This window comes from Dipodomys spectabilis, unplaced genomic scaffold (assembly GCF_019054845.1).
Source record: "Dipodomys spectabilis isolate Male_0828 unplaced genomic scaffold, ASM1905484v1 ptg000691l, whole genome shotgun sequence".
Classification (NCBI taxonomy): domain Eukaryota; kingdom Metazoa; phylum Chordata; class Mammalia; order Rodentia; family Heteromyidae; genus Dipodomys; species Dipodomys spectabilis.
This window is the reverse complement of record NW_024871368.1, coordinates 164,026-188,388: the sequence shown is the minus strand read 5'-3', so window position 1 is coordinate 188,388 and position 24,363 is coordinate 164,026. Positions and strand designations below refer to the sequence as shown.

General features: G+C 64.7%; 1 protein-coding gene across 1 annotated transcript; it reads left to right on the top strand.

Annotated features, from left to right (window-relative positions):
* Positions 1 to 914: 914 nt before the first annotated feature.
* Positions 915 to 15,920, top strand: Nkain4 (sodium/potassium transporting ATPase interacting 4). Its single transcript, XM_042672230.1, has 7 exons — positions 915 to 994; positions 8,942 to 9,079; positions 10,435 to 10,515; positions 11,337 to 11,540; positions 13,490 to 13,550; positions 14,532 to 14,616; positions 15,497 to 15,920. Exons 1-7 carry the CDS (start codon positions 941 to 943, stop codon positions 15,504 to 15,506), a joined length of 633 nt encoding a protein of 210 aa, XP_042528164.1. The 5' UTR covers positions 915 to 940; the 3' UTR covers positions 15,507 to 15,920.
* The last annotated feature ends 8,443 nt before the right edge of the window (positions 15,921 to 24,363 follow it).

Below are 24,363 nucleotides of genomic sequence, written 5' to 3'. Positions count from 1 at the left end.
GGGGAGGGACGTGGCGCAGCTGTTACCCCGAGGGGAGGCCGGGCAGGGACGCGGGCGGGGTCAGCGCTGCGGGACCCGCGGGAAGGCGGGGCCGGGCCGGAGGCGGGGTCTGCCCGGTCCAGCGGGGTCCCCGGGCCGGGGGCGGGGCGGGGCGGGGCAGACCCGGGGCGGGGTGAGGGTCGGTGGGGGGGGTGAGACGGGGGGGGGGGGGGGAAGATCGGGGGCGGGGCAGACCCGGGGCGGGGTGAGGGTCGGTGGGGGGGGTGAGACGGGGGAGGGGGGGAGGATCGGGGGCGGGGCAGACCCGGGGCAGGGTGAGGGTCGGAGGAGGGGCTGAGGCCGGGGCTCTGGGCCGGGGGCGGGGCGGGGCAGACCCGGGGCGGGGTGAGGGTCGGAGGGGGGGGCTGAGGCCGGGGCTTTGGGCCGGGGGCGGGGCGGGGCGGGGCGGGGCGGGGCAGACCCGGGGCGGGGTGAGGGTCGGAGGGGGGGCTGAGGCCGGGGCTCTGGGCCGGGGGCGGGGCGGGGTGAGGGGCGGGGGGGGGGGGGGCTGAGGCCGGGGCTCTGGGCCGGGGGCGGGGCGGGGTGAGGGGCCGCGGGGGGGGGGGGGGGGGGGCTGAGGCCGGGGCTCTGGGCCGGGGGCGGGGGCGGGGTGAGGGGCCGGGGGGGGGGGGGGGGAGCTGAGGCCGGGGCTCTGGGCCGGGGGCGGGGCGGGGTGAGGGGCCGGGGGGGGGGGGGCTGAGGCCGGGGCTCTGGGCCGGGGGCGGGGCGGGGTGAGGGGCCGGGGGGGGGGGGGGGGGGGAGCTGAGGCCGGGGCTCTGGGCCGGGGGCGGGGCGGGGCGGGGCGGGGGACGGGACCGACCGGGGGACGGGACCGACCGGGGGCGGGGCCCACCCCGGCCCACTCAGGCGGCGGAGGCGCGGGGCGCGCGGCGCAGGCACCATGGGCTGCTGCTCGGGCCGCTGCACGCTCCTCGCGCTCTGCGTCCTGCAGCTGGTGAGTGCGGCCGCTCCGTCCGCCCGCCGGGGCGCGCCACCCGCGGACACCACGCGGGACGACGGCCGGCCGGCGCCCCGCGTCTGCTCCCCGGCCGCCCGCGGGGGGCGTCGGGGAAGAGGGGCAGGTGCGGGGCGCGACCCGAGCGGAGCCTCCGGCAGCCCCTCGGCGGGCCGCGCTGTCAGCCCGGGGCGGGACGAGGGCCGCGTGCGGCCCGACGGGCGCGGGGCAGCGGAGGGGCAGCGAGGCTCCGTGCGCGAGACTGGCCCGAGGTGGAGGGCGCTCCCGAGGGGAGCCGCCGCGCGCCCCGCCGCTGCGCGCCCCGCCGCCCCCCGCCGCCCCGCCGCCCCCCGCCGCCCCCCGCCGCCCCGCGCCCCCCGCCGCCGCCCCGCCCCCCCCCCCACCGCCCCGCGCCCCCCACCGCCCCGCGCCCCCCACCGCCCCGCGCCCCCCCACCGCCCCGCCGCCCGCCGCCCCCCCGCCGCCCCCCGCGCGCCCCACCGCCCCCCCGCCCCCCGCCGCCCCCCCGCCGCCCCCCGCCCCCCCCCACCGCCCCGCGCCGCCCCCCGCGCGCCCCGCCGCCCCCCGCCCCCCCCCACCGCCCCGCGCCGCCCCCGCCGCCCCGCCGCCCCTCGCGCGCCCCGCCGCCCCCCGCGCGCCCCGCCGCCCCCCGCCGCCCCGCCGCCCCCCGCCGCCCCCCGCCCCCCCGCGCGCCCCGCCGCCCCCCGCCGCCCCCCGCCCCCCGCGCGCCCCGCCGTCTGTGCGCCCCGCCGCCCCGCCGCCCCCCGCGCGCCCCGCCGCCCCCCGCCGCCCCGCCGCCCCCCGCCGCCCCCCGCCCCCCGCGCGCCCCGCCGCCCCCCGCGCGCCCCGCCGCCCCCCGCGCGCCCCGCCGTCTGTGCGCCCCGCCGCCCCCCGCGCGCCCCGCCGTCTGTGCGCCCCGCCGCCCCCCGCCGCCCCGCCGTCTGTGCGCCCCGCCCCCCCCCCGCCGCCCCGCCCCCCCCGCCGCCCCGCCGCCCCGCCGCCCCCCCCCGCCGCCCCGCCGCCCCGCCGCCCCGCCGCCCCGCCGCCCCGCCGCCCCGCCGCCCCGCCGCCCCGCCGCCCCCCGCCCCCCCGCCCCCCCGCCGCCCCGCCGCCCCCCGCCCCCCCGCCCCCCCGCCCCCCCGCCGCCCCCCCCCCCGCCCCACCGTCTCGCCGCCCCGCCGTCTATGCGCCCGGGGAGGCGCGGCGGGCCCGCGTGCGGAGCCTGGCCGGAGCGGGCTCCGGACAAAGGTGTCGCGGAGATGCTGATGGAGGGCCCTGGGTCTAGGGTCCGCGTCCCGGGGCCGGGCGCGCGTGGGCCCCGTCTGGACGCCGTGCCTCGGCCGCCCGGAGGGAAGAGCTGCGGAGCGGTGTGGTTGGCGGGCGCGGGGAGGAGGGCGGGCGGGCTCGCCAGCCTCGGAGCTGGGCCCAGCTGTCCCCCAGGGCTGGCGTCCCGCCTCGCCAGGGTAGATGGGCGCTGGCTCTGGGTTCAGTGTGTGGAATTTGGTGAGGACACATCTGGGGTCGACAAGTGTCTGGGATGAGGCAGGAGAAACGGGGCTCGGGTCCCGTGGGGGTTTTATGGCCGAGTGTTGGGATCTGTGGCAGGACCTGGGAAATTGGGTCCCAGCTGAGAAGGAAAGAGGCCTCTTGGCTGAAGGGCAGCCGGGCTTCCCTGGACGGGATTCTGCCAAGCTAGTCTCTGGTCCAGGCCAGCTTCAGGGACCAGGCAGACCTTGTCCCTGGCTGCGTCTATTAGGGCCGCAGCCGGAATGCAGCGGGGAGTTGTCAAAGGCCTTTTGTCCTGGCCCGGGGGCCGTTGGGGACTGTCCACCCTCCTCTGCTCTGGGAGGAACACTACTTTGGTCTCTGCTGGGGGAGAGGCCCGGCCTCCCCCCCCTCCCCCTTGTTCGGACAAGCCTGAGAGTTTTGTTACCAAGTTACAAGGACAAAAAGCCCAAGCAGCTTTGGAGAACAGTGTGAACTCCGCAGGCCCTGAGCCAGCTGATGCTAGACCCGTTCACAGACCGCCTTCTGCTCTCAGGCAGAGACAGAGGAGCCCCGGGCTGCAAAGGGTTTAGGGTGGGGTTCTGTAGGGCCACCAGAGCCTCATGATTGTGGATGGCCACGGGACCACCAAGAGTCTCGGGCAGCCCTGGCTCAGGGATAACCCTGCCCCCCCCCTCCGCCACCCCCCATCTCCAAGGTGCGGCTGTCCCTCCGCCTGGGCCTCCTAGACTCCAGGGAGGCCCTGTGAGCTGAGAGCTGCCTCATTAGCCCTCTCTCGCCATTCCTCTCCATGGGCCTCAGGGAGGGCAGACATCCCTACCCAGTGCTTAGTGTCCTCCAGGCAGGAAGGTGAGGCCTGGGTTTGGATATTGGATTCGTTCTGGGTGTAGACACAACTTGTCAGCCATGTGTGTGCCCCTCTGGTGGGGACCCCTGGCGCGGCCTGGGCCCCGCCCCCACCCCAGATCTTTGCCCTCCCCACACCTTGCACGTGTGCCCACAGAACCCGTGGAGACTGCGCCTGTCCGTGCCTAAGTGTGGAATTACCGGCTCTGATCCTTGGGGTCCCAGGTGCGCAGGAGCCTGGCATGCAGCCTCAGTCCTTCCTGCCCTCACTGCCCAGGCCCAGGGCTCTTGGCAAGTCAGGGAGATGCCAAAACTTCCTAAGTGAGAACCATCTGCATGCGCGCTTCCTCGGGGCACTGGGGAGATGTCCTGGAGAGTGACGCTGATGCGCGGCTCCTTCCAGGCCGTGGACTCTGCCCTGGGTCACCGCCCTACCTGGCCGGTGTGCGCTGCACTGCCTGGCACACAGGTCCCCGGTTCTGGATGGAGTGTGGGGGATGGAAGGCCCCTCTGCCTGGGTGGGCCCAGAGTGAGGGCTGCCATCGCTTGAGACCAGGACTCCCCAGGACTGGGGAGGAGGCCAGTGGACAAGGCCCCCTTGCCTGAGTGAGGAGCTTGGACAGAGCCCCCAGGTGCTGGGCGTTGTATGAAGGGCAGTGCCGCGGCTCCCAGAGGGGGCTGTGTGGGTAGGCTCCAGTCCTTCCACAACAGTCCTGGCACTGCCAGACACCCTCAGCCCCACCCCGTGAGCTCACTGAGCCCTGGTGAGCTAGCCTTCCAGGCCTGGGGCACCGTGGAGCAGAGCCGGAGGAGGGGCTGGTTCTGGACTTCAGCTTAAAAAAAAGTTAGAAAGGGCTGGGAAGGTGGCTCAGTGGTAGAGTGCTTGCCTCACATGCATGAGGCCCTGGGTTCAATTCCTCAGCACCACATAAGCAGAAAAAGCTGGAAGTGGTGCTGTGGCTTCAGTGGTAGAACGCTAGCCTTGAGCTGAAGAGCTGAGGGACAGCGCCCAGGCCCAGAGTTCAGGCCCCATGACCGGCAAAAAAAAAGTTAGAAAAACACCCATGGACAAATCTGGGAATGGCAGGGTCAGAAAAACACCCATGGACAAGTCTGGGAATGGCAGGGTCAGAAGCCCCTCAGGCCCCAGTTGCCTGGCGGCCTGACCCACCCTGCGTGGGAGCAGGCATGCCCCCCCCCCCCCGCACGCTCCTGCGGGTGTTTATGCAGACACAGGGCCCATGTGCAGCCCAGGCAGGAGCCCCGCACTCTTCTGAAGCCACAGGAAAAGCGGCCCCGGGCTGGGTCCTCCTCAGGCCGTCCTGCCCGGGCTGTCCCAGGGACTGTTCTGTGGCCAGCACGGAGGCCCTGGCAGGTGAGCTCCTTGTGAATGGGAGGCCTAGCTCCCCCTGGCACTCGTGGCTGTGAGCCCCAGATCTGGCTGGACAGGGGTGGTGTGAACGCACCTGTCCAGCACCTGTCCGAGTCTGCCTGGCCGCAGGGACAGGCCCTCCGTGGTCTGCCTGTGGGGGTGGGGCCAGGTCAGGACTGTGGTCCACCCTGTCAGGGTCACGGCAGAGCCGGGACAAAGAGCAGGCTTCTTCAGCAACACAAGGAAGAGATGCTGTGGGGTGCAGCGAGGGCAGACCTGCGGGCTCCCGGCCCACCCACGGCTTGCTCTCCATCAGCTCTTGCAGGGGAATCGCATGGTGCGAATGCCACCCCGGCCACGTCTCCTGGGACTCGCCCGCGCCCGCGCCTCATTCCCCATCATGCACGGCCGCCACAGTGACATTTTTCTGAATCATTTGAAAAGTTGGCCTTCTTTCCCATGAGCACCCGGGAAGTGTCCAGTGTGGGTCTGTCCCACAGCCTGGGAAGCGCTCCTGTCTGTGTAGATCTGTCCTGCAGCCTGGGAAGCGCTCCTGTCTGTGTAGATCTGTCCTGCAGCCTGGGAAGTGCTCCTGTGTAGATCTGTCCTGCAGCCTGGGAAGTGCTCCTGTCTGTGTAGATCTGTCCTGCAGCCTGGGAAGTGCTCCTGTCTGTGTAGATCTGTCCTGCAGCCTGGGAAGCGCTCCTGTCTGTGCAGATCTGTCCTGCAGCCTGGGAAGCGCTCCTGTGTAGATCTGTCCCGCAGCCTGGGAAATGCTCCTGTGTAGATCTGTCCTGCAGCCTGGGAAGTGCTCCTGTCTGTGTAGATCTGTCCTGCAGCCTGGGAAGCGCTCCTGTCTGTGTAGATCTGTCCCGCAGCCTGGGAAGTGCTCCTGTGCAGATCTGTCCTGCAGCCTGGGAAGTGTTCCTGTCTGTGTAGATCTGTCCGGCAGCCTGGGAAGCGCTCCTGTCTGTGTAGATCTGTCCCGCAGCCTGGGAAGCGCTCCTGTGCAGATCTGTCCTGCAGCCTGGGAAGCGCTCCTGTCTGTGCAGATCTGTCCTGCAGCCTGGGAAGTGCTCCTGTGTAGATCTGTCCTGCAGCCTGGGAAGTGTTCCTGTCTGTGTAGATCTGTCCTGCAGCCTGGGAAGCGCTCCTGTCTGTGCAGATCTGTCCTGCAGCCTGGGAAGCGCTCCTGTCTGTGTAGATCTGTCCTGCAGCCTGGGAAGCGCTCCTGTCTGTGTAGATCTGTCCTGCAGCCTGGGAAGTGCTCCTGTGTAGGTCTGTCCTGCAGCCTGGGAAGCGCTCCTGTCTGTGTAGATCTGTCCTGCAGCCTGGGAAGCGCTCTAGTCTGTGTAGATCTGTCCTGCAGCCTGGGAAGTGCTCCTGTGTAGATCTGTCCTGCAGCCTGGGAAGTGCTCCTGTCTGTGCAGATCTGTCCTGCAGCCTGGGAAGCGCTCCTGTCTGTGCAGATCTGTCCTGCAGCCTGGGAAGCGCTCCTGTGTAGATCTGTCCCGCAGCCTGGGAAATGCTCCTGTGTAGATCTGTCCTGCAGCCTGGGAAGTGCTCCTGTCTGTGTAGATCTGTCCTGCAGCCTGGGAAGTGCTCCTGTCTGTGTAGATCTGTCCTGCAGCTTGGGAAGCGCTCCTGTCTGTGTAGATCTGTCCCGCAGCCTGGGAAGTGCTCCTGTGCAGATCTGTCCTGCAGCCTGGGAAGCGCTCCTGTCTGTGTAGATCTGTCCCGCAGCCTGGGAAGCGCTCCTGTGCAGATCTGTCCTGCAGCCTGGGAAGCGCTCCTGTCTGTGCAGTCTGTCCTGCAGCCTGGGAAGTGCTCCTGTGTAGATCTGTCCTGCAGCCTGGGAAGTGCTCCTGTCTGTGTAGATCTGTCCTGCAGCCTGGGAAGCGCTCCTGTCTGTGCAGATCTGTCCCGCAGCCTGGGAAGCGCTCCTGTGCAGATCTGTCCTGCAGCCTGGGAAGTGCTCCTGTCTGTGTAGATCTGTCCTGCAGCCTGGGAAGCGCTCCTGTGTAGATCTGTCCCGCAGCCTGGGAAGCGCTCCTGTCTGTGTAGATCTGTCCTGCAGCCTGGGAAGCACTTCTGTCTGTTTAGATCTGTCCCGCAGCCTGGGAAGTGCTCCTGTGTAGATCTGTCCCGCAGCCTGGGAAGTGCTCCTGTGTAGGCCTGTCCCGCAGCCTGGGAAGCGCTCCTGTCTGTGTAGATCTGTCCTGCAGCCTGGGAAGCACTTCTGTCTGTGTAGATCTGTCCCGCAGCCTGGGAAGTGCTCCTGTGTAGGTCTGTCCTGCAGCCTGGGAAGCGCTCCTGTCTGTGTAGATCTGTCCTGCACCCTGGGAAGCGCTCCTGTCTGTGTTGATCTGTCCCGCAGCCTGGGAAGTGCTCCTGTCTGTGTAGATCTGTCCTGCAGCCTGGGAAGTGCTCCTGTCTGTGTAGATCTGTCCTGCAGCCTGGGAAGCGCTCCTGTGTAGATCTGTCCTGCTGCCAGAGATGGCAGCCCCGCGTCCTCTGTTCAGGCCTCACTCTGGGCATCTGTGAGGAGGGGGCTGGGCTGGAGCTGCTGCCTGGAGCAGTCAGCAGCTTCTGTGGACAGCATCATAGCCTGGCAGCTGGCGCACAGTGGGGAGCTGGCACCCCGTGAACCTCTCGCGTCCCTCTCTCTCCTTGTTGCGTTCAGTCAGCTTGGCAGGAACAGGAGGCTGGGCCAAGCAGCCAGCTGACCAGCTGACTCTGGGTCCTGAGAATGGCCCTGTAAGGAACTGCTCAGCCACTACAATTCAGGGGTTCCCCTTGTGCTCAGGGACATCTCTCCCCAGAGACCAGGGCGTGTCTCTAGTGATAGGAACGTGGTGCATAGAGACCCTCTAGGTGCAGGCAGCTACAAGATGCAGAACAGCTCCTACGTGGGGCCAGCAAGTGGGTGTGGACCTTAGTGGAGGTAACAGGTATGGGCATTGGGGGGGGCTCAGTGGGGGTGGGCGGTGGGTAGGGGTGTTCTGAGGTAGGTAAGGGCATCAGGGAAGACTGGACAGTTCCCGGTGCTGGTGGCCCCTCTGCTCCTGCCTCCCACCAGCAGGCATCTCCATGGCTGCCTCCCAAAAGGGAAGTGTGGGATGGGCCCCTCCTGAGACAGGGCAGCCCGGAGGGAATGCCCACCACAGCTGTTTCCTGCGGACCTGCGGAGGCTCCAGGACGAGGCCCCGAGCAGCGAGGAGGGGCCAGGGTGGAGGAAGGACAAAGCCCTGGTTAGGGGTCAGTGCTGGTGGCCAGCTGGCCCAGGGTGGGACGGAGCCGCAGAGCCTGTCCTGCCCCGTGGGGGTGGGAGGCTGCCCTTCGCCAGCTGCCCTCTAGGACATCTAGTGTGGTGACACCTCCCCGCACGGATGCTGGACGCCCAGTGGCATCTGGGGCGCTCAGCCCTGGCTCAGCCCCAGGCTGCTTCCCGCTCAGCGCGCTGTCTCCCAGGATGTGGCTGGGCCTCTCCAGGCCTTCTCAGATGCTCCTTCCTTTCCTGACCACAGCCGCCCTGGCTTCCGGGGAAGTGCTGGGATGCCATGGGTTTGGTCTGCACCTGCACGTGGGCCGAAGGAGGGGTGCGGGGTGCGTGGTGTGTGGAGCCCTGCAAAGAGGGGTGTGGGTGGGTGGTGTGTGGGTGAGGGATGAATGCTCTTTTCAGCTGGCTTCCTCCAAGAAATGGGGTTCCCCAAGAATGGTTGCGTGTCATCCCTTCCTTCCTATTGGTCACTCTCTGCTGGCCTGAAGGGCCAGGGTCCAGAGCTGTCCCAGCACGGAGGAGAGGCCAGCCATGTCAGGACATAGAGCTATCTTAGCCCCTGCTATCCCCAGAGCTCCGCCGAGCTGGCAAACGGACGGGAGCCGTTCGTTCCCCCAGGACTCAGTGAGGCTCCCGCCGCTGTTGGCCAGCGCCCCGTAGGAGCCCTACAGGGCCTGAATGGCTTGTGGATCGGTGCTTCCTCTTTGTTGGGTCCCCTCACTGGGTACTCCCATTCTTCAGATGGGGAGTGGAGGGGGAGAGAGAGGGGAGGGCGTTCAGGGAGGAAATCCTCAGTGGCGATGGTGGGCCAGGTAGACTTGAAGGGTCTTGTCTGAAGAATTCCAGCGCCAGCCTGAGCATAAGGACCAAGTCAGAATCGTGGCCCATCTAACGTAGCTCTCTCGTGCGTGACTCCTTCTAGGTTACTGCCCTGGAGAGGCAGGTGTTTGACTTCCTGGGCTACCAGTGGGCGCCCATCCTGGCGAACTTTGTCCACATCGTCATGGTCATCTTGGGGCTCTTCGGCACCATCCAGTACCGGCCACGCTACATAGTGGCGGTGAGTCCCCGGTGCTGCTGGCTTGCAGCGCTGGCTCCTGCTGTCCAAGAGGCCACTGGGCACACTGCAAGGGCCAGCCACACCCTGTGCTCAGACTTTTCCCTGTCTGGAACTCTAGAATTCCAACTTGTAGCCTTTTCTTTTCTCGTGTGTGTGTGTGTGTGTGTGTGTGTGTGTGTGTGTGTGTGTGTGCGTTTGTGTGTGTGTGTGTGTGTATTGGTCGTGGGGTTTGAACTCTGGGCCTGGGCACTGACCCTCAGCTCTTCAGCTCAAGGCTAGCTTTCTACCACCCCAGCACCACTTCCGGCTGTTTCTGCTGATGTGGTGCTGAGGAATGGAACCCAGGGCCTCATGCATGCAAGGCAAGCGCTCTACCACTGAGCCACCTTCCCAGCCCTTCTTTTCCCTTCTTTTTTTTTTTTTTTTTTTGTCAGTCGTGGGGCTTGAACTCTGGGCCTGGGCACTGTCCCTCAGCTCTTCAGCTCAAGGTGAGCGCTCTACCACTTGAGCTACAGCGCCACTTCCGGTTTTTTTCTGGTGGTTTATTGGAGATAGGAGTCTCACGGTCTCTCCTGCCCGGGCTGGCTTTGAACCGCGATCCTCAGATCTCAGCCTCCTGAGTAGCTAGGATTACAGGCGTGAGCCACCAGTGCCTGGCTTCTTTTCCCTTCTTAAAAATTGTTTTATAAAGGTGGCATACGGAGTGGTTACAGTTTCACGTCGCTTTTTCAGCGACTGCTTCCAGGAGGAGCCGTGTGCATCCGGTGCCCAGGCCCTTAGCATATTCACGGCTTCAGAAGCTGGACAGGGGAGGGTGTGGCCTCTGCTCACAGATGGGGCGCCGGCACCTGCCCAGTGTTGCGTGGTGATTGGGTCCCAGCCCACGCCGTGCGCTGACTTATGCACAGCTGTGCCGGGTCTGAGTCTTTTTTGCAGCGGATCAGGTGTTCGCTGTGTGAGCGCTGTAGGCCACAGTCTCTGCTGAGGCTACTCAGCACTGCCACAGCAACCTGGTCCTTCCCTCCCTCCCCCCCCCCCCCCCCAGCCTCCTTCTGCAGCAGGCTCTCACTGTGAATCCCAGGCTAGCCAGGACTGGGACGGTCCTGTGCTCCCTAGTGCACCATGGCCAGGGTGCCCAGGTGGGGTGGAGTCCTACGCTCAGCGGCAGTGTGGAAAGCCTGCCAGGGACTCTATTGCCTGTTCAGAGTGTGCTTTTCCAAGCCAAGCACCATGGGGCCGTCAGGCCTGGGGTGCTCATGGGCCCTTCTGCAGGGGACCGCGCCCCCACACTGCAGGGGGCTGCGCCCCCACACTCCGAGGCTCAACCTGAGCTCCCACCTCTCTCCTCTCCCTAGTACATTGTGTGGGCAGCTGTCTGGATCACCTGGAATGTCTTCATCATCTGCTTCTACCTGGAAGTAGGGGGCCTCTCGAAGGCGAGTGAGGATGGGAACGGGACCCCATGGGGCTGCCTGCTGGCTGCGCATCTCCCCATGGGCAGGGAACGGGACCCCCTGGGGCTGCTGCCAGTGCGGGACTGCCTGCTGGCTGTGCATCTCCCCACGGGCAGGGGCTTGCCCTGCTCACAGCCTGGTTCTCGGCACCAGGACTGTCTTGGCTGGCACGGGTGCTGCGGTGAGCGGCTGGGAGGCACTGTGGGAATCTGCAGGAGGGCTTTCTGTGAGAAAGGGGGACGGGAACTTGGGTGGCGTCTGGGAGGAGGTGGGGCTGAAGGCAGGGCCGAGGCCAGCCTGGCAGAGGTGTGTGGGTGGGCAGGGCCGAGGGGGCTGGGCAGAGCCGGGGTGCAGGCTGAGCAGACCTCACCCTGCCCTGGCCAGCCGCAAAGCCTGCCCGAGCAGACAGCAGGCCCTGGCAGCCTTGCTCCCCTGCAGCGGAGGTGCCAGCTGGGCCGAACCCGGGCTGTGCCTGGCTCCCTGCCTGGGGCTCAAGGCTGGAGGGGGAGCTGGATTGTGACTGCTCTGAGGGGGCCCACACGCCTGGGGCGCAGTCAGAGAGACTGACAGGAGGCCAAATGCTTGAAGGAGGGGTGAGGGAGGCTCTGAGCCCCAGAGAGCAAGTCCTAGGGCCTTCCGGGAAGAGGGGTGTGAGGGCCAGGCGCTTCCCGCAGAGGAGCAGCCCTGTTGCTGCAGCCTCCGCGGACGGGGTGGGCCAGGAGGGGCTGTCCTCGTGCGGGCCGCGGGGGGTGTGACGCTGCCTCTCCGTGCTAACCTATTCTCCCCCCACACCCCCTCCTCAGGACAGTGAGCTCCTCACCTTCAACTTGTCCCGGCAGCGCTCCTGGTGGCGCGAACACGGGCTAGGCTGTGTGCGTGCACGTGAGGAGAAGGCTGCGGCGGGCCTCGGGGTCCAGCCTGACCAGGCCCTGGTGTCGGGAGGCCTCTGCGCCCTGGAGCACAGCTATGTGGAGGCTCTGCACAGCGGTCTGCAGATCCTGGGGGCTGTGAGTATGGGGTCAGAGCCAGCAGGACAGGAGGAGGCATGGCGGCGGTGTGGGGTTGGGACTCCTCCAGGCTCTGGTCCTTCCTTGCACTCAGAAGGACCAGCTTTCCTCTGTGTTGGACATTGGCCTCCTTGTCATCCCAAGAGGCCAAGGGACCGCCAGTGGGCTCCAAGAAGCACCCCCCCCCCCAGGGGGCTCGGAACCAGCCACAACCGCAGTCTCTGATGCTGTGGTGCTCAACAGGGCTGGGTGGAGCCCAGCCGGTTGAGGCTGCTCCATGGGTCTGGATGGCTCCTTGTTTACTCTTCATGAGATTCAGGCCTCTGCCTCCCAGAGTCTCAGGGAGGTGGCACAAGTTCTCATTTCCCCAGGAAGAGCAGATGGTAGGAGAAGAGGCTGATGAGCAGGTACTGAGCACAGGACTTCCACGCGCCGAGGCCCCCTCTGTAGGCTGGTCACATCCCGCAGGCACAGGCTGGGATGGAATTAGGACACCCCCAGCTCCGTTGAACTTTATCTTAATACCCTGCAGAGCCTATGTTCCCAAATTAGAGGTGTGGTCAGGTCCGAGGTGAGGACGTGGGCACGCACGTTCTTGCTGCCACCTCCTTGGCCTCCAGCCCCGGAGGACTGAAGCACAAGCCACTGCCCAGGCCGCGCAAGCCCCTTTCCAGTGCTTTGTTCTGCTTGCCGGGTGAGGGCAAAGACTGCCCAGATGCTGCTCCGGCTCTGCTGCCGTAGAAAGGAGGAGCATGCGCTCCCCAGGCAGACAGCATCCTGCTTCCCGACCTGTGCTTGTCCTGGCTGCTGCCCCTGACCTGTGCAGATCACAGAAGCTGCCAACCGAGCTTCCAGAACCCCAGCCTGGACCACTGAGTTCCTGCCGCTCATCCACACCTGACCTGGCCAGGGGCTCCCTGGCCCTGGATGAGGAGCCGCAGTTTGAGAGGACAGAACTGGACTACCTTAGTCCCTCAGGCACTCCGGGGGCAGTGGACGGCAGCAGGCGGGCCGCACCAGCGCCGTGGCCGTGTCCCCTTCCCCTGTGTCTCCTTAGGGAGCCACCGGCCTCTCGGGGCTTGGGCTGCCATTCCCATCCCATATGGGTCCTTTTGGCGTAGACTTGATGGGGCAGGAGGTGGGGAGGGACGCAAGGATCAGGAAGGTGCTGAGTCGGCCTTCAGCAGCATCCGCCGGGTCATGGGTCCGGCAGCCTCGGGGCTCTCGCTGGAGGAGCCCGCAGGTCTGCAGGCTCCCTGGCCTGCTCAGTGTGCGCTCAGCACCAGCACCGGACTGCCTGGCCGGCGTTGGATCTCGTGTGTGTATCCTGACTTGGTTGGGGCTCAGAAGAGCAGAGATGGCATCCTCGGGCCAGAACGCTCCCTGGTTAGGGGAGGGGCTGTACGCAGAGTCACGGTCTCCTGAGGCTCACAACAGCACCGGGCCTGAAGGGGTGCAGGAAAGGGGCCACAAGGCCGGCTTCTGCTCCACCCTCCGGGCGGCTCCCCGTGGTCAGCAGAGACGGTGTCTATGCGCGCCGCCTATGCGCGCCGCCGGCAGGTGGGCCAGGAGCAGGTGCAGCTCCTACACAGGCTGAGTGCCAGGGCTGGTGGAGAGCTCGTAGCTCTGGGAGGACCTGGCTTTTGTAGGCTGACACTGCGCAAGCCACCTCACACGCTTCCTGCGTGCAGGAAGGGAGCCTTGCCGCGGCTCTGCTCAAGAGTCTCGCCAGCGTGACCATCAAGTGCCCACGTGTTCCTGCTGACCTGGGCAGGGATCCCTTCTGAAGCTTGGGGTCTCAGGAGGCAACGTAGATCAGTTCTCCTGTTACAGAGGGGAGACCGAGGCCCGGAGAGGCGGGGTCGCCTGGGGCCATCCACGGGCTCCCTTCCCTGGCACTGCAGCACACTCGCCCGCAGCCCTCACCCCTGCTCCGCCGTGTCTTCCAGCTCCTGGGCTTCATCTACGGCTGCTATGTGGTCAGTGTGTTTACAGAGGAAGAAGACAGCTGTGAGTCGCTTCCCCCGCAGCCTGTCGGTGACACATCCAGGTCCCCTGGGCTGTGTGACAGCTCCGAGTCCTGTCCCCGTCTGGGGCAGGGCCTGAGTCCCTCACTGCTGTTCCCATGCCTCACCCCTGCCTCAGGTCCAGAGACTCGAGAAGAGCTGAGGTCTAGGGTGCAACCACCTCCCTCCCAGACCTAAGGGCTTCTGTCTGATGGAGCCAGGCCCCCAGACCCCACAACTGCCCTGGGAGGAAGGCCCAGCCCAGGGGCACAGCTCGCACCGCCTACTGGTCAGAGGTGCCCACTTCAGGCCTCAGTACTAGGCAGCCCCACGGGGCCCTCTCCTTCCCATCCCCTGAGACTTTTACAACCCGACATGGCAAGACTCTGGAGACCCCGTGGGGCCTCTGGCCCGGAGTGGTCTCACCAGAAGATGCTGCAGAGAAGGAACAGAGGGAGATGGCCCACAGCTCCTGTGGATAGGACCTTCCCCAGCGTCAGAGCCAATTTGTCCCTGGGAGTTGGGCCCACACTACCCTGAAACTAGGGCTTGATTCCCGGGGCCAGCGGCGTTCCTGCAGCTGTGCTCTGGGTCCTAGCAGCCATCAGACAGCCGCAGAGGAGGGAGCCACAGGAGCCCTGCTTGCCCACTGCACTGAGACCGCCAGGACTGGGTGCTCTGCCCACAAAGCCAGCCGTCACCCCTGAGGCAGCGGCCTCAAGGGTGGACGCGGGGTGCTAGGGAGGTCATGGGGTGAGCCGGGGAGTCTGGCCTGGTGTGTGGTCCTGCCAGCCCTGTCTGGGGCCAGGCCATCTTCTCTGCCTGCCCGCCTGCCCACCCGGGCCTTCTGGCCGGCCGCCCGGCTCGCGCCTCCCCCAGGCCCTCCGGTCCCTCCGTGGCACAGAGGGGAAGGTGTCCTTGGCTGTTTTCCATGCTATCATCTTTTCCATCATTTGGGTTTTATTTGGGTCTTGATTTCTTTCAGTTGATTTCATTGGTGGATTTGACCCTTTCCCTCTGTACCATGTCAATGAAAAGCCGTCCGGCCTCTTGTCCAAGCAGGCGCGATTGTAAGTATGGCCCCCGAGCCTGTTCACAGCTGACCTGCGGGTCAGGTGGTGCTCACAGCACAGGGCCCCCCCTTCCAGGGTGCCGGCAGGCTCCCGTCCACCCACCCAGCCGTCCGTCACTCACCCCCTGGGTTACAGTACAGCACCTGGAGGGCTCCGCTCCGCTTCCTGCCTGGGACCCAGCAGTGCTGGGCCTGTGGGAGTCAGGCCCTGAGGCACAGGGGGAGGGGGAGGGCTCCCGTAGCCACTTCCAGGTGTGGGGGGTCGCTTTCCTCTTTGGGGAGTTCAGACTTCTTTTCCTCACTGAAAAGGCTGTCCAGAGCCCTCAGGCTGGGCAGAGTCCCTGGCTCCGAGCCCCCAGCACACCACTGTGCAGTCAGATTCGCCCTGACGTGCAAAGGGAAGCTGGGCTCCCTTGGTGAAGCCACCTGCTCCCGCTGCCCCGGGCCGCGGCTGGCTCTCGGCTACCCTCCTGAGTCTGAAAGCCCAGGCCGTCCTGGCCCAGGGACATCCGAGGGGGAGGAGTGCAGCTCCCAGGAGAGATGAGGAAAGCAGGTGGGGCTGGCCGCACACAGGCCCCGGCCAGGAGGTCACCAGGCTGGATGACTAAAGCACATGCAACCCATGCTGCGTGTGTCTGGTCTCCTGACCCTGGGGCAGACCTGCGGGGCCCTGGGTAGGCAAAAAGACCCAAGCCCTGTTTCCCAGCCCCAAGCCCAACCTCTACCAAGAGGGCTGTGGCCAGAGCCTTTCCTGCCCTGGGCACGTCCCCTGGCCGCCCACACGTCTGTTCGTGGGTTTTGTGACACTAGCATTTCAAGAACTCGAGGCAGGCAGGTCCTTCCCCTGCCCCCTTCTCTGACCGCCCCCTTTCCTGCAGGCCCGCGTAAGTGAAGAGGCCCTGAACCCGTTCCTGAGACCTGACCTCGGCCTGGGACTGAGGCGGGGCCCGGCCACTGCAGACAGGCTCCTGCCCACCTCACCAGGACGCTGGCCTGGTGCCCGTGTAGGGTGGGTGATTTCTGTTTTCTAAAAAAAAAAAAATGAAAACAAGAACATGGCAGCCCCCGTTCCTTGCTGGAGTTTCATCCCCATCACAGCTTGGATGGTTTCTGAGGAGTCCTCCTCCACTGCCCTGCCCCGGGCAGCCGCACTGCAGCCTGAGCCCCTGCTGCTGGGGTATGAAGAGCTCCCAAGGGGCAGCGAGAAGGGAAGACGGAATCCCACCAGCAAGTCCGGGTGCGCCACTGTGACCCTTGAGCTGTAAGCCTCACCGCTCTGAATAAATACCTCTTGCTGCCTTACCTACAGCTCTTCTCGGATGAAGCCCACCTCCCAGCCCCCCAGAACTGAGGCTACCCGTCCCTGCGAGGGCCGGGCACAGGGAATGCTGGGGCCGTGAGCAGGACAAGCTTTCTTCTTGGCACTTTGGGCAGAGTCCTGAAGAACCTTCAAGTACCTACAATTAGGTAGACAAAAAGGACCCCACTCTCCAACTCACCCTTCTCCAGGACACAGGGGCTTAGAGGGTAATCAGAAGGAGGGTCTCTTCAAGGATATGCACGAGACTAGTCCCTGCTGAACATCCACAGAATCTTGAAGAGACAGGACACCCCTGGGGTGGGGGTGTCCCTCTATTTTATTTATCTTCAGAAAGTATCCAAAAACTACAGTAAAGCCACTCTCTACACCAAGTGGGGTGGTCCTCCACCCCAGGCTTCAGTCCAGGAATTCAAGCTGGTGCGCGGTAGGCACTGGTCACTCAGCATCCTTTGCAGACGCACCGAGAGCTGGGGAAAGGCAGAGGCAGGCCTGGTACCTGCTCGGGGGCACAGTGCCTGCAAGATGCAGAGCGAGTGTCAGTGCACCGCTCCTTGTCAGCCAAGCCCGGGGCCTCAGCACCCGGGAGGCTCTGACTGGCCGCTTTGGCAGGTCCTGGGAGCACACTGGCCTTCGAGAGCCCTGAGCAGGCAATGGCTCCTAGTCAGTATGGGCATCACCCACATTGCTAAGCTTGGGGTCCCTGCAAAGCCCCGGGTACACGTCTAGGCCCCAGCCCTGCCGCTTCACTACTCTATAGCATCATAACTCTATAACCAACGTCCCTGGGCCTGGCGGAATTCCTGGACATGACTTGACAGGGCAGGAAGTGCGAGCCCAGGCTCCCTGCGGCGGGCAGGGCATGCCGGCCCAGGACCCCGTGCTGGATCTAGGAAGCCAGTGAGGCAGTAGGTTGGCTGGGAGTGGAGGCGTAAGGAAAGCGGCCCTGGCTTCCCGGCACGGCTGTTGGTCTCAGCACTCAGGAGAAGGGGCTCCTGGGAGCAGCCGGGACGCTCACCTGGCCTAGGACAGGAAGGTGCGCACACAGCTGCAGATGGGAGCCCTGCAGATGGGGCACTGCTGCAGGCTGGGGGCACAGTCAGCACAGGCCAGGTGGCCACAGGGAACGAAGACGACAGACGTGGCACGGTCCCAGCACACCTTGCACATCCTCTCTTCCTGGAGTCGCCGCAGCTGCTCTTCCGCATCCCGGATTCCTGGGGGCTCGAGAGCCCACAGGCACCCTTAGGTCCTGGGATTGGCTGGCTCCTTGAGAGCTGGGACATGGGCCCACCCTATCTGTGTGACCAATGGGAGCGTCAACCAGGCCCACAAGTGGCCTCTGCCCGCCCCACCTGCCCAGGCTGGAGGGGGGCAGCTAAACCTGGTCCCATCCCCCAGGTCGGCCCCTGGCTGCACCTGGCTCCCTGCTTTCACCGGGTTCTCTGGCACATTCAGGCTGGGTCTCTCCTCTGGGTTCGGAGTCAGGGTCTCTGTGGACAGGACCTGTGGGCAGTTAGGAATGGACTTGAGCCCTGGCCCCTGAGTGGAAAGTGAGGCCCAGCTCAGAGACAGGCCTGGCAGCCAGGAAGATCTGGTTTTGCCCCTGAGAGTGGGCAGGCCTGGCTCGGGAGTGCCTGAAGCGCTACGCCTCAGGCCCGAGGCTGGAGTGGGGCACCAAGAAAATGGTCCCTCTTCCAGGGCTTTCCGCACATACTCGTTGGGCAGTGGCCAGAGGTGTTGCATGCTGGGACTGCTGGCAAGAAGAGAAAGAGGTGGGAGGCAGGAAGTGTCCAGGGGGCGGAGATGCCTCTGGCCCCTGCCACCTTGTCTCCACTTTCTTCCTGGAGCAGGTCAGCCACTGGCTGTGATGCAGACATGCTGAGTGCATGTGGGTACTTCCTCCATGCTGGCCACTTTTGGTAGCGAGGGAAGGGCAGAGGTCCAGGTCACAGAGAGAGGCCTGTGGCCTGCCAGGGAATGCCATCAACACTTAGGGGAGTCTGTGCGCCACAGGGAGTAAAGGTCAGTCCCCCTTTGCCTGGGAGGGCCACATTCTTACAGCCTCTGCCAGTCACCAGGGAGGACAGTGAACTGACCACCATGGTCACTGTGGACACAAAGCATCCCACAGACCCAAGCAATCCCAAATGGGGCTGGGGCTGCCGTTACCCCATTCCCAGGGCCAGGCTCAGGGGAAAAGGATGTCTGCCCATGGGCACAGAGTTGGCAAGTTCAGATGGGATTTGAGGCGGGAAGCCATAGGCCCCTGGAGACCCACAGAGCGGTTGAAAGCTGTTTCTTCCATAGATTCCTTTTTGAATCTGCTTACAACGGCAGCTCTCAGAAGCCATGGGCAGTGAAGGCCCCGGCAGAGGCCACCCAGCGCCCCCCCGCACTTCCCCCCGAGGGAACCCTGTGCATGGGCATGCCCGTGTCCTCAGTGTCTCAGCTGTCCAGTGGGTGGGGACACTCCTGTTCCAGGCCACAGCCCAGGTCGTGGGTGCCAAGGAAGCAGAAAGCTCACCTGAGGGTGCCACAGGGGCCCTATCTTCTGGGTCTTCCCATCGGTCCTGGTAGGAGAACATTTGTGCTTAAGGAAAGGAAGGGTGGGCCATTACCCACCTGAGCCCCGATCTATGATTGTTCCTTCCCAAGGTCGTGACCTAGAGCATATGATACCCATCCCAAGGTCATGACCCAGGGCACATGATGCCCCTCCTCAAGGTCAGGACCCAGGTCACACGATGCCCTTCCTCAAGGTGACTTCCATTCCAGCCATTGAGACTCACCCAGGGGCGGAGCAGGGGGGCACAGGCCTCCTGGACACTGTGGATGAAACCTCTTCCTTTGGACCAGAGCAGGAACCGGCACCTGGAGACCAGACCTGAAGTGTCAGGCCAAGGCTGGGCTGCCACAGACCCACCATCAAGTTCCAGCCCAGTGAGCCTTCATGATTGGCTTTCACCTGCTCCCAAGGCTCTACTATGCCCTGTAGCAGTAGGTCCCACTGGGAAAGCAGGAGTGGATCCCCTGGGAAGATAGCAGTGGATCCCCCCTGGGAAGACAACAGTGGATCCCCTGGAAGACAGTAGTGGGTCCCCTGGAAGACAGCAGTGATCCCCCCTAGGAAGACAGTAGTGGATCCCCTGGGAAGATAGCAGTGGATCCCCCGGGAAGTTAGCAGTGGATCCCCTGGAAGACAGTAGTGGGTCCCCTGGAAGACAGCAGTGATCCCCCCTAGGAAGACAGTAGTGGATCCCCTGGGAAGGCAGCAGTGGATCTCCCCTGAGAAGGCAGCAGTGGGTCCCCTTAGGAAGGCAGCAGTGATCCCCCCCTGGGAAGGCAGCAATGGATCTCCCCTGGGAAGGCAGCAGTGGATCCACCTGGGAAGGCAGCAGAGATCCCCTGGGAAGGCAGCAGTGAATCCCCTGGGAAGATAGCAGTGGATCCCCTGGGAATATAGAAGTGGATCCCCTGGGAAGACAGCAGTAGATCCCCCATGGGAAGAAAGCAGTGGATCTCCTGGGAAGACAACAGTGGATCCCCCTGGGAAGGCAGTGGTCATCCCCACCCTGGGAAGGCAGCAGTGATCCCCCCTGGGAAGACAGCAGTGGGTCCCCTGGGAAGACAGCAGTGGATCCCCGGGAAGGCAGCAGTGGATCTCCTCAGAAAGCAGCATGATTCCCCCTGGGAAGACAACAGTGGATTCCTTGCGAAGGCAGCAGTGGATCCCCTGAGAACATAGCACTAGATCCCCTGGGAAGGCAGCAATGGATCCTCCTGGGAAGATAGGACTAGATCCCCCAGAGAAGGAAGGAGTGGATCCCCTGGGAAGGCAGCAGTGGATCCCCTGGGAAGGCAGCAGTAGGTCCTCCCTGGGAAGGCAGCAGTGGATCTCCCCTGGGAAGGCAGCAGTGATCCCCCCTGAGAAGACAGCAGTGGATCCCCTAGGAAGATAGCAGTGGATCCCTTGGGAAGGCAGCAATGGATCCCCTAGGAAGATAGCACTAGATCCCCCTGGGAAGGCAGCAGTGATCCTCCTGGGAAGGCAGCAGTAGATCCCCTGGGAAAACAGCAGTGGATCCCGTGGGAAGGCAGCAAATGGATGCCCTGGGAAGATAGCACTAGATTCCCCCTGGGAAAACAGCACTAGATCCCCCTGGGAAGGCAGCAATGGATCCCCTGGGAAGATAGCACTAGATCCCCCTGGGAAGGCAGTAGTAGATCCCCCTGGGAAGGCAGCAGTGGATCCCCTGGAAAGATAGCACCAGATCCCCCTGGGAAGATAGAGTGGATCCCCCTGGGAAGGCAGCAGTGGATCCCTCTGGGAAGACAGCAGTGGATCCCCTGGAAAGGCAGCAGTGGATCCCCCTGGGAAGACAGCAGTGGATCCCCTGGAAAGGCAGCAGTGGATCCCTCCTGGGAAGACAATAGTGGATACCCTGGGAAGTTAGCAGTGGATCCCCTGGAAGACAGTAGTGATCCCTCCTGTGAAGACAGCAGTGGATCCCCTGGGAAGACAGCAGTGGATCTCCCCTGGGAAGGCAGCAGTGGGTCCCCTTGGGAAGGCAGCAGTGACTCCCCCCCCCCGGGAAGGCAGCAGTGGATCTCCCCTCGGAAGGCAGCAGTGGATCCCCTTGGGAAGGCAGCAGTGATTCCCCCCTGGGAAGGCAGCAGTGGATCTCCCCTGGGAAGGCAGCAGTGGATCCACCTGGGAAGGCAGCAGTGGATCCCCCTGGGAAGATAGCAGTGGATCCACTTGGAAAGGCAGCAGTGGGTCTCTCTGGGAAGGAAACAGTGGATCCCCCTGGGAAAGCAGCGGTCATCCCCACCCCCGGGCAGGCAGCAGTGATTTCCCCCTGGGAAGACAGAAGTGGGTCCCCTGGGAAGACAGCAGTGGATCCCCCTGGAAAGAGAGCAGTGGATCTCCTGGGAAGGCAGCAATGGATCCTCCTGGGAAGATAGCACTAGATCCCCCTGGGAAGGAAGGAGTGGATCCCCTGGGAAGATAGCACTAGATCTCCCTGAGAAGATAGAGTGGATTCCCTGGAAGGCAGCAGTGGGTATACGGGTATACCCTTCTCACCCTCCCTCTCTCCCTCCCTCACCCTGAGAAGGCAGCAGCCTCCTGGCTAGACTGTTTTAGAGACTGGATCTGTGCATGCAAGAAGGAAGAACAGGAGAGAGAGATGGAGGAAAGGCAGAGAGAGAGAGAGAGAGCGCTCTACATGCAGAGTGGGACTGCTTCCTGCCCGAGACCTTAGGACACCCTAGGACTGGGGCAACCAGGCAGCTGGGCCAGCCCTGGTCTCGGCTGGACAGGGTTCTCTGGGCCCTTCCCTAGCCCTTGCCGCGCCTGCAGTGCCCACGGGCACTTACCTGGGGAACCACTTGGCGTGCTCCATCCAGGGGTCATCCCCACGCTCCCAGCTCTGTAGTCCCCCGTAGCAGAAGAAGCACCTCACCTTGTCCTGCTGGCCTGGTGTGTGGCAGAGACACGGCCCCAGCCTGTGCATGGCCAGGAGCCCCGACCCACCTGTCCCACAACCCCAGGATTGCCCCTCCAAGGCCAGGAGCACCAGGAGCACCAGGGCTGGGTCCCACGTGGGACCTCCGGGTGGGAGGGGACGCCACCCAGGGCTGGGGTCCCAGGTGGGACCTCCTGGTGGGAGGGGACATCACCCAGGGCTGGGTCCCACGTGGCCCCTCCTGGTGGGAGGGGACGCCACCCAGGGCTGGGGTCCAAGGTGGCCCCTCCTGGTGGGAGGGGACGCCACCCCAGGGCTGGGTTCCACGTGGGACCTACTGGTGGGAGGGGACGCCACCCAGGGCTGGGTTCCACGTGGGACCTACTGGTGGGAGGGGACGCCACCCCAGGGCTGGGTTCCACGTGGGACCTACTGGTGGGAGGGGACGCCACCCAGGGCTGGGTCCCAGGTGGGACCTCGGAAGGGGGGGGACACGACCCCAGGGCTGGGGTCCCAGGTGGGACCTCCTGGTGGGAGGGGACGCCACCCAGGGCTGGGTCCCAGGTGGGACCTCCTGGTGGGAGGGGACGCCACCCCAGGGCTGGGGTCCCAGGTGGCCCCTACTGGTGGGAGGGGACACGACCCCAGGGCTGGGTCCCAGGTGGCCCCTCCGGGTGGGAGGGGACGCCACCCAGGGCTGGGTCCCAGGTGGCCCCTCCGGGTGGGAGGGGACGCCACCCAGGGCTGGGGCACTGTCTCGCAGGTGCCTCACTATGTTGAGGGTACACGCTGTGTCTAAGGCAGATGAGGCCAGAGCCCGGGCTGTAGTCCAGGAGGGGCGAACATTCAGGAAAGGCTGAGCTGGCACTCACATTGTTTAGAGTGTGTGGTGGGGGAGGGCCTGAAACCTCTGTAGTCTGGGACTTGGGGAGCTTTTCACCTCACCTCACTGCCCCGCCAGGAGAACTCCTAGTGGGCAGGGAGACAGCCCTTCGGGTGCCAATTTGGCACCAGACTTAGTTTGAAAGGGTCACACCTCCCTAGCATTGTCCCCTGTAGCGCCCGATTACTGCGGGCAGATGTGAGCCACAAAACCTTTGCAGAAGCCCAATGAGTGTAGCAGGGCTGTCCACACCCGTACACAGGGTGTACAGACACTGAGCGGCCCAGTTACACTGACCACAGAGCCCCTTCTTAAGTTGGTTCCTGACCATCCAGCTGCTGGTCCCCTTACTGTAAGTTCAACTTGTCTTCTTACCAGACAGCGCCCAGGGGAGGAAGGACTGACTCCCCAGGTACAGCTCCACGCAACTCTCCCCTGCCAAGCAGGTCTCACGCCTTGTCCCTCTGTCAGGAAGGGCTGAGCACACGGCCTCTGGCCATGGGCAAGGAGCAGCCCACACGGAGACCAGGATGGTCATTCAAGTGGCTGTGTCTCGAGTCAGGGGCGGGTACCAGCCTGGGCGTGGAAGGTCGAAAGAATGGCACCTCCTGGGCATGGAAGGCTGAGGGGACGGTTGTGAGCCAAGCAGCAGCTAGGTCATTCAGGCCAACCTCTGTTCTCAAGGACAACGTCCTGGTTTTGTCCCTAAACCTCTCTTATTCTGGAGATGGGGCCTAGTCACCTGTCACCAAGCATGCTGGGGACTCGTGAGGGGCATGGATCTGCAGGGCCAGATCCAGGTGCCACCACCGAGTCTGCCAACCGCCCCCCCCCACGTCAAGATTACACCAGGGCCAGAGCAAGCCCCTCCTCCACACACCCAGGTTTTCAGGTGACCCTGGGGAGGAGGGCGCTGGACCATAGCGAGGGCTGCAGGAGCACAGACCCTTCTGTGGGAAGGGTGGGCAGAGCGCCTAGCCTACCACGGGAGGACCCTGGGGCTCACCAGTGTGGAAGAAGCCGGCGGCAGCCAGCAGCTCAGGCTGAACGCCAGTAGTTGATGGCCAGTCATAGAAGGAGGCCAGCCGCAGCTCCTCTGAGCTCATCTCCGGACAGGCAGGCCCCTGGGGCGAGGTAGCCCCGGCCCCCTCCTCCTCTTCCTCTGTCAGGGGGCGCAGCTGGCCCAGAATCTGCCCATCCACACGGTCCTGGCTCAGGTCACCACGGCACAGACGGTGGGGTCCCTGGCTCTCCTGCCTGGTGCTGGGACAGGCTGTCCGAGGGCTCAGCTCCTGCCCACAGCGCTGGCACTTTGCCCTGCCCTTGGGCCCCATGGGGAGAATGGGAGCTCTGACCAGGTCTGCAGCAGAGAATGAGACCCGTTGCGTCCAGGACTCTGCTCCTAACTGCCAGCAAGTGGAGCCGGCGGTGCCCTGCCCCTGGGTGCCTGGGTGCGGGAATGCCACGGGGCCCACCACTTTCTGGAAGGGGTCAGGGCGGCAGCCAGGTCATGTGGTCTGTAGTGGGGTGTGTCATGGGGCCCTGGCAGGGGCACAGCAAGGGCAGCGGTGGGGACACGGGCCCCACTCCGTACAGGAGCCTAGCGCCTCTCAGAACAAGAGGAGGAATGGACCACGGTACCCTTCCCAGAGCATCCCCTTAGGCTGGTGCTTGTCCTGACACGGGGCAGGGAACAGCAGCCAGTCATGCCGGTCAGGTGCCAAGTACAGCTTCTAGAAGTAGGTCATGGACCACAGAGCTTTGTGGTCAGCCCACGGGAGACCGGGGGATGCCCCCATGCACAGGCAGAGCCTGGTACCAAGCAGGGATCACTACTTCAACTTGGGGAGACCCATCAGTGGGAACAGTCTGCAGTTCCAACCACAATTCCAACCAGGCCTGTCCTGCGTTTGTCCAGGTGATGTCCTCTGTGGGGGCGCTGTGGAGTCTCCTAGTGAGTGCAGCCCTCCTCATCCTCAGCGCTGGCCACCTCCTCCAGGCCCAGACTGGGGTGCTGCTGCCTGAGGGATGGTCTTGGGGCCGTTAGGAGCCTTACGTGTGGGCAACCTGCCC

Coding starts and splice junctions, on each gene's coding strand:
- Nkain4 (XM_042672230.1), top strand. CDS start 941: ATGGGCTGCTGCTCGGGCCGCTGCACGCTCCTCGCGCTCTGCGTCCTG. Junction 9,080..10,434: donor GGCCACGCTACATAGTGGCG/GTGAGTCCCCGG, acceptor TCCTCTCCCTAG/TACATTGTGTGGGCAGCTGT. Junction 11,541..13,489: donor GTCTGCAGATCCTGGGGGCT/GTGAGTATGGGG, acceptor CGTGTCTTCCAG/CTCCTGGGCTTCATCTACGG.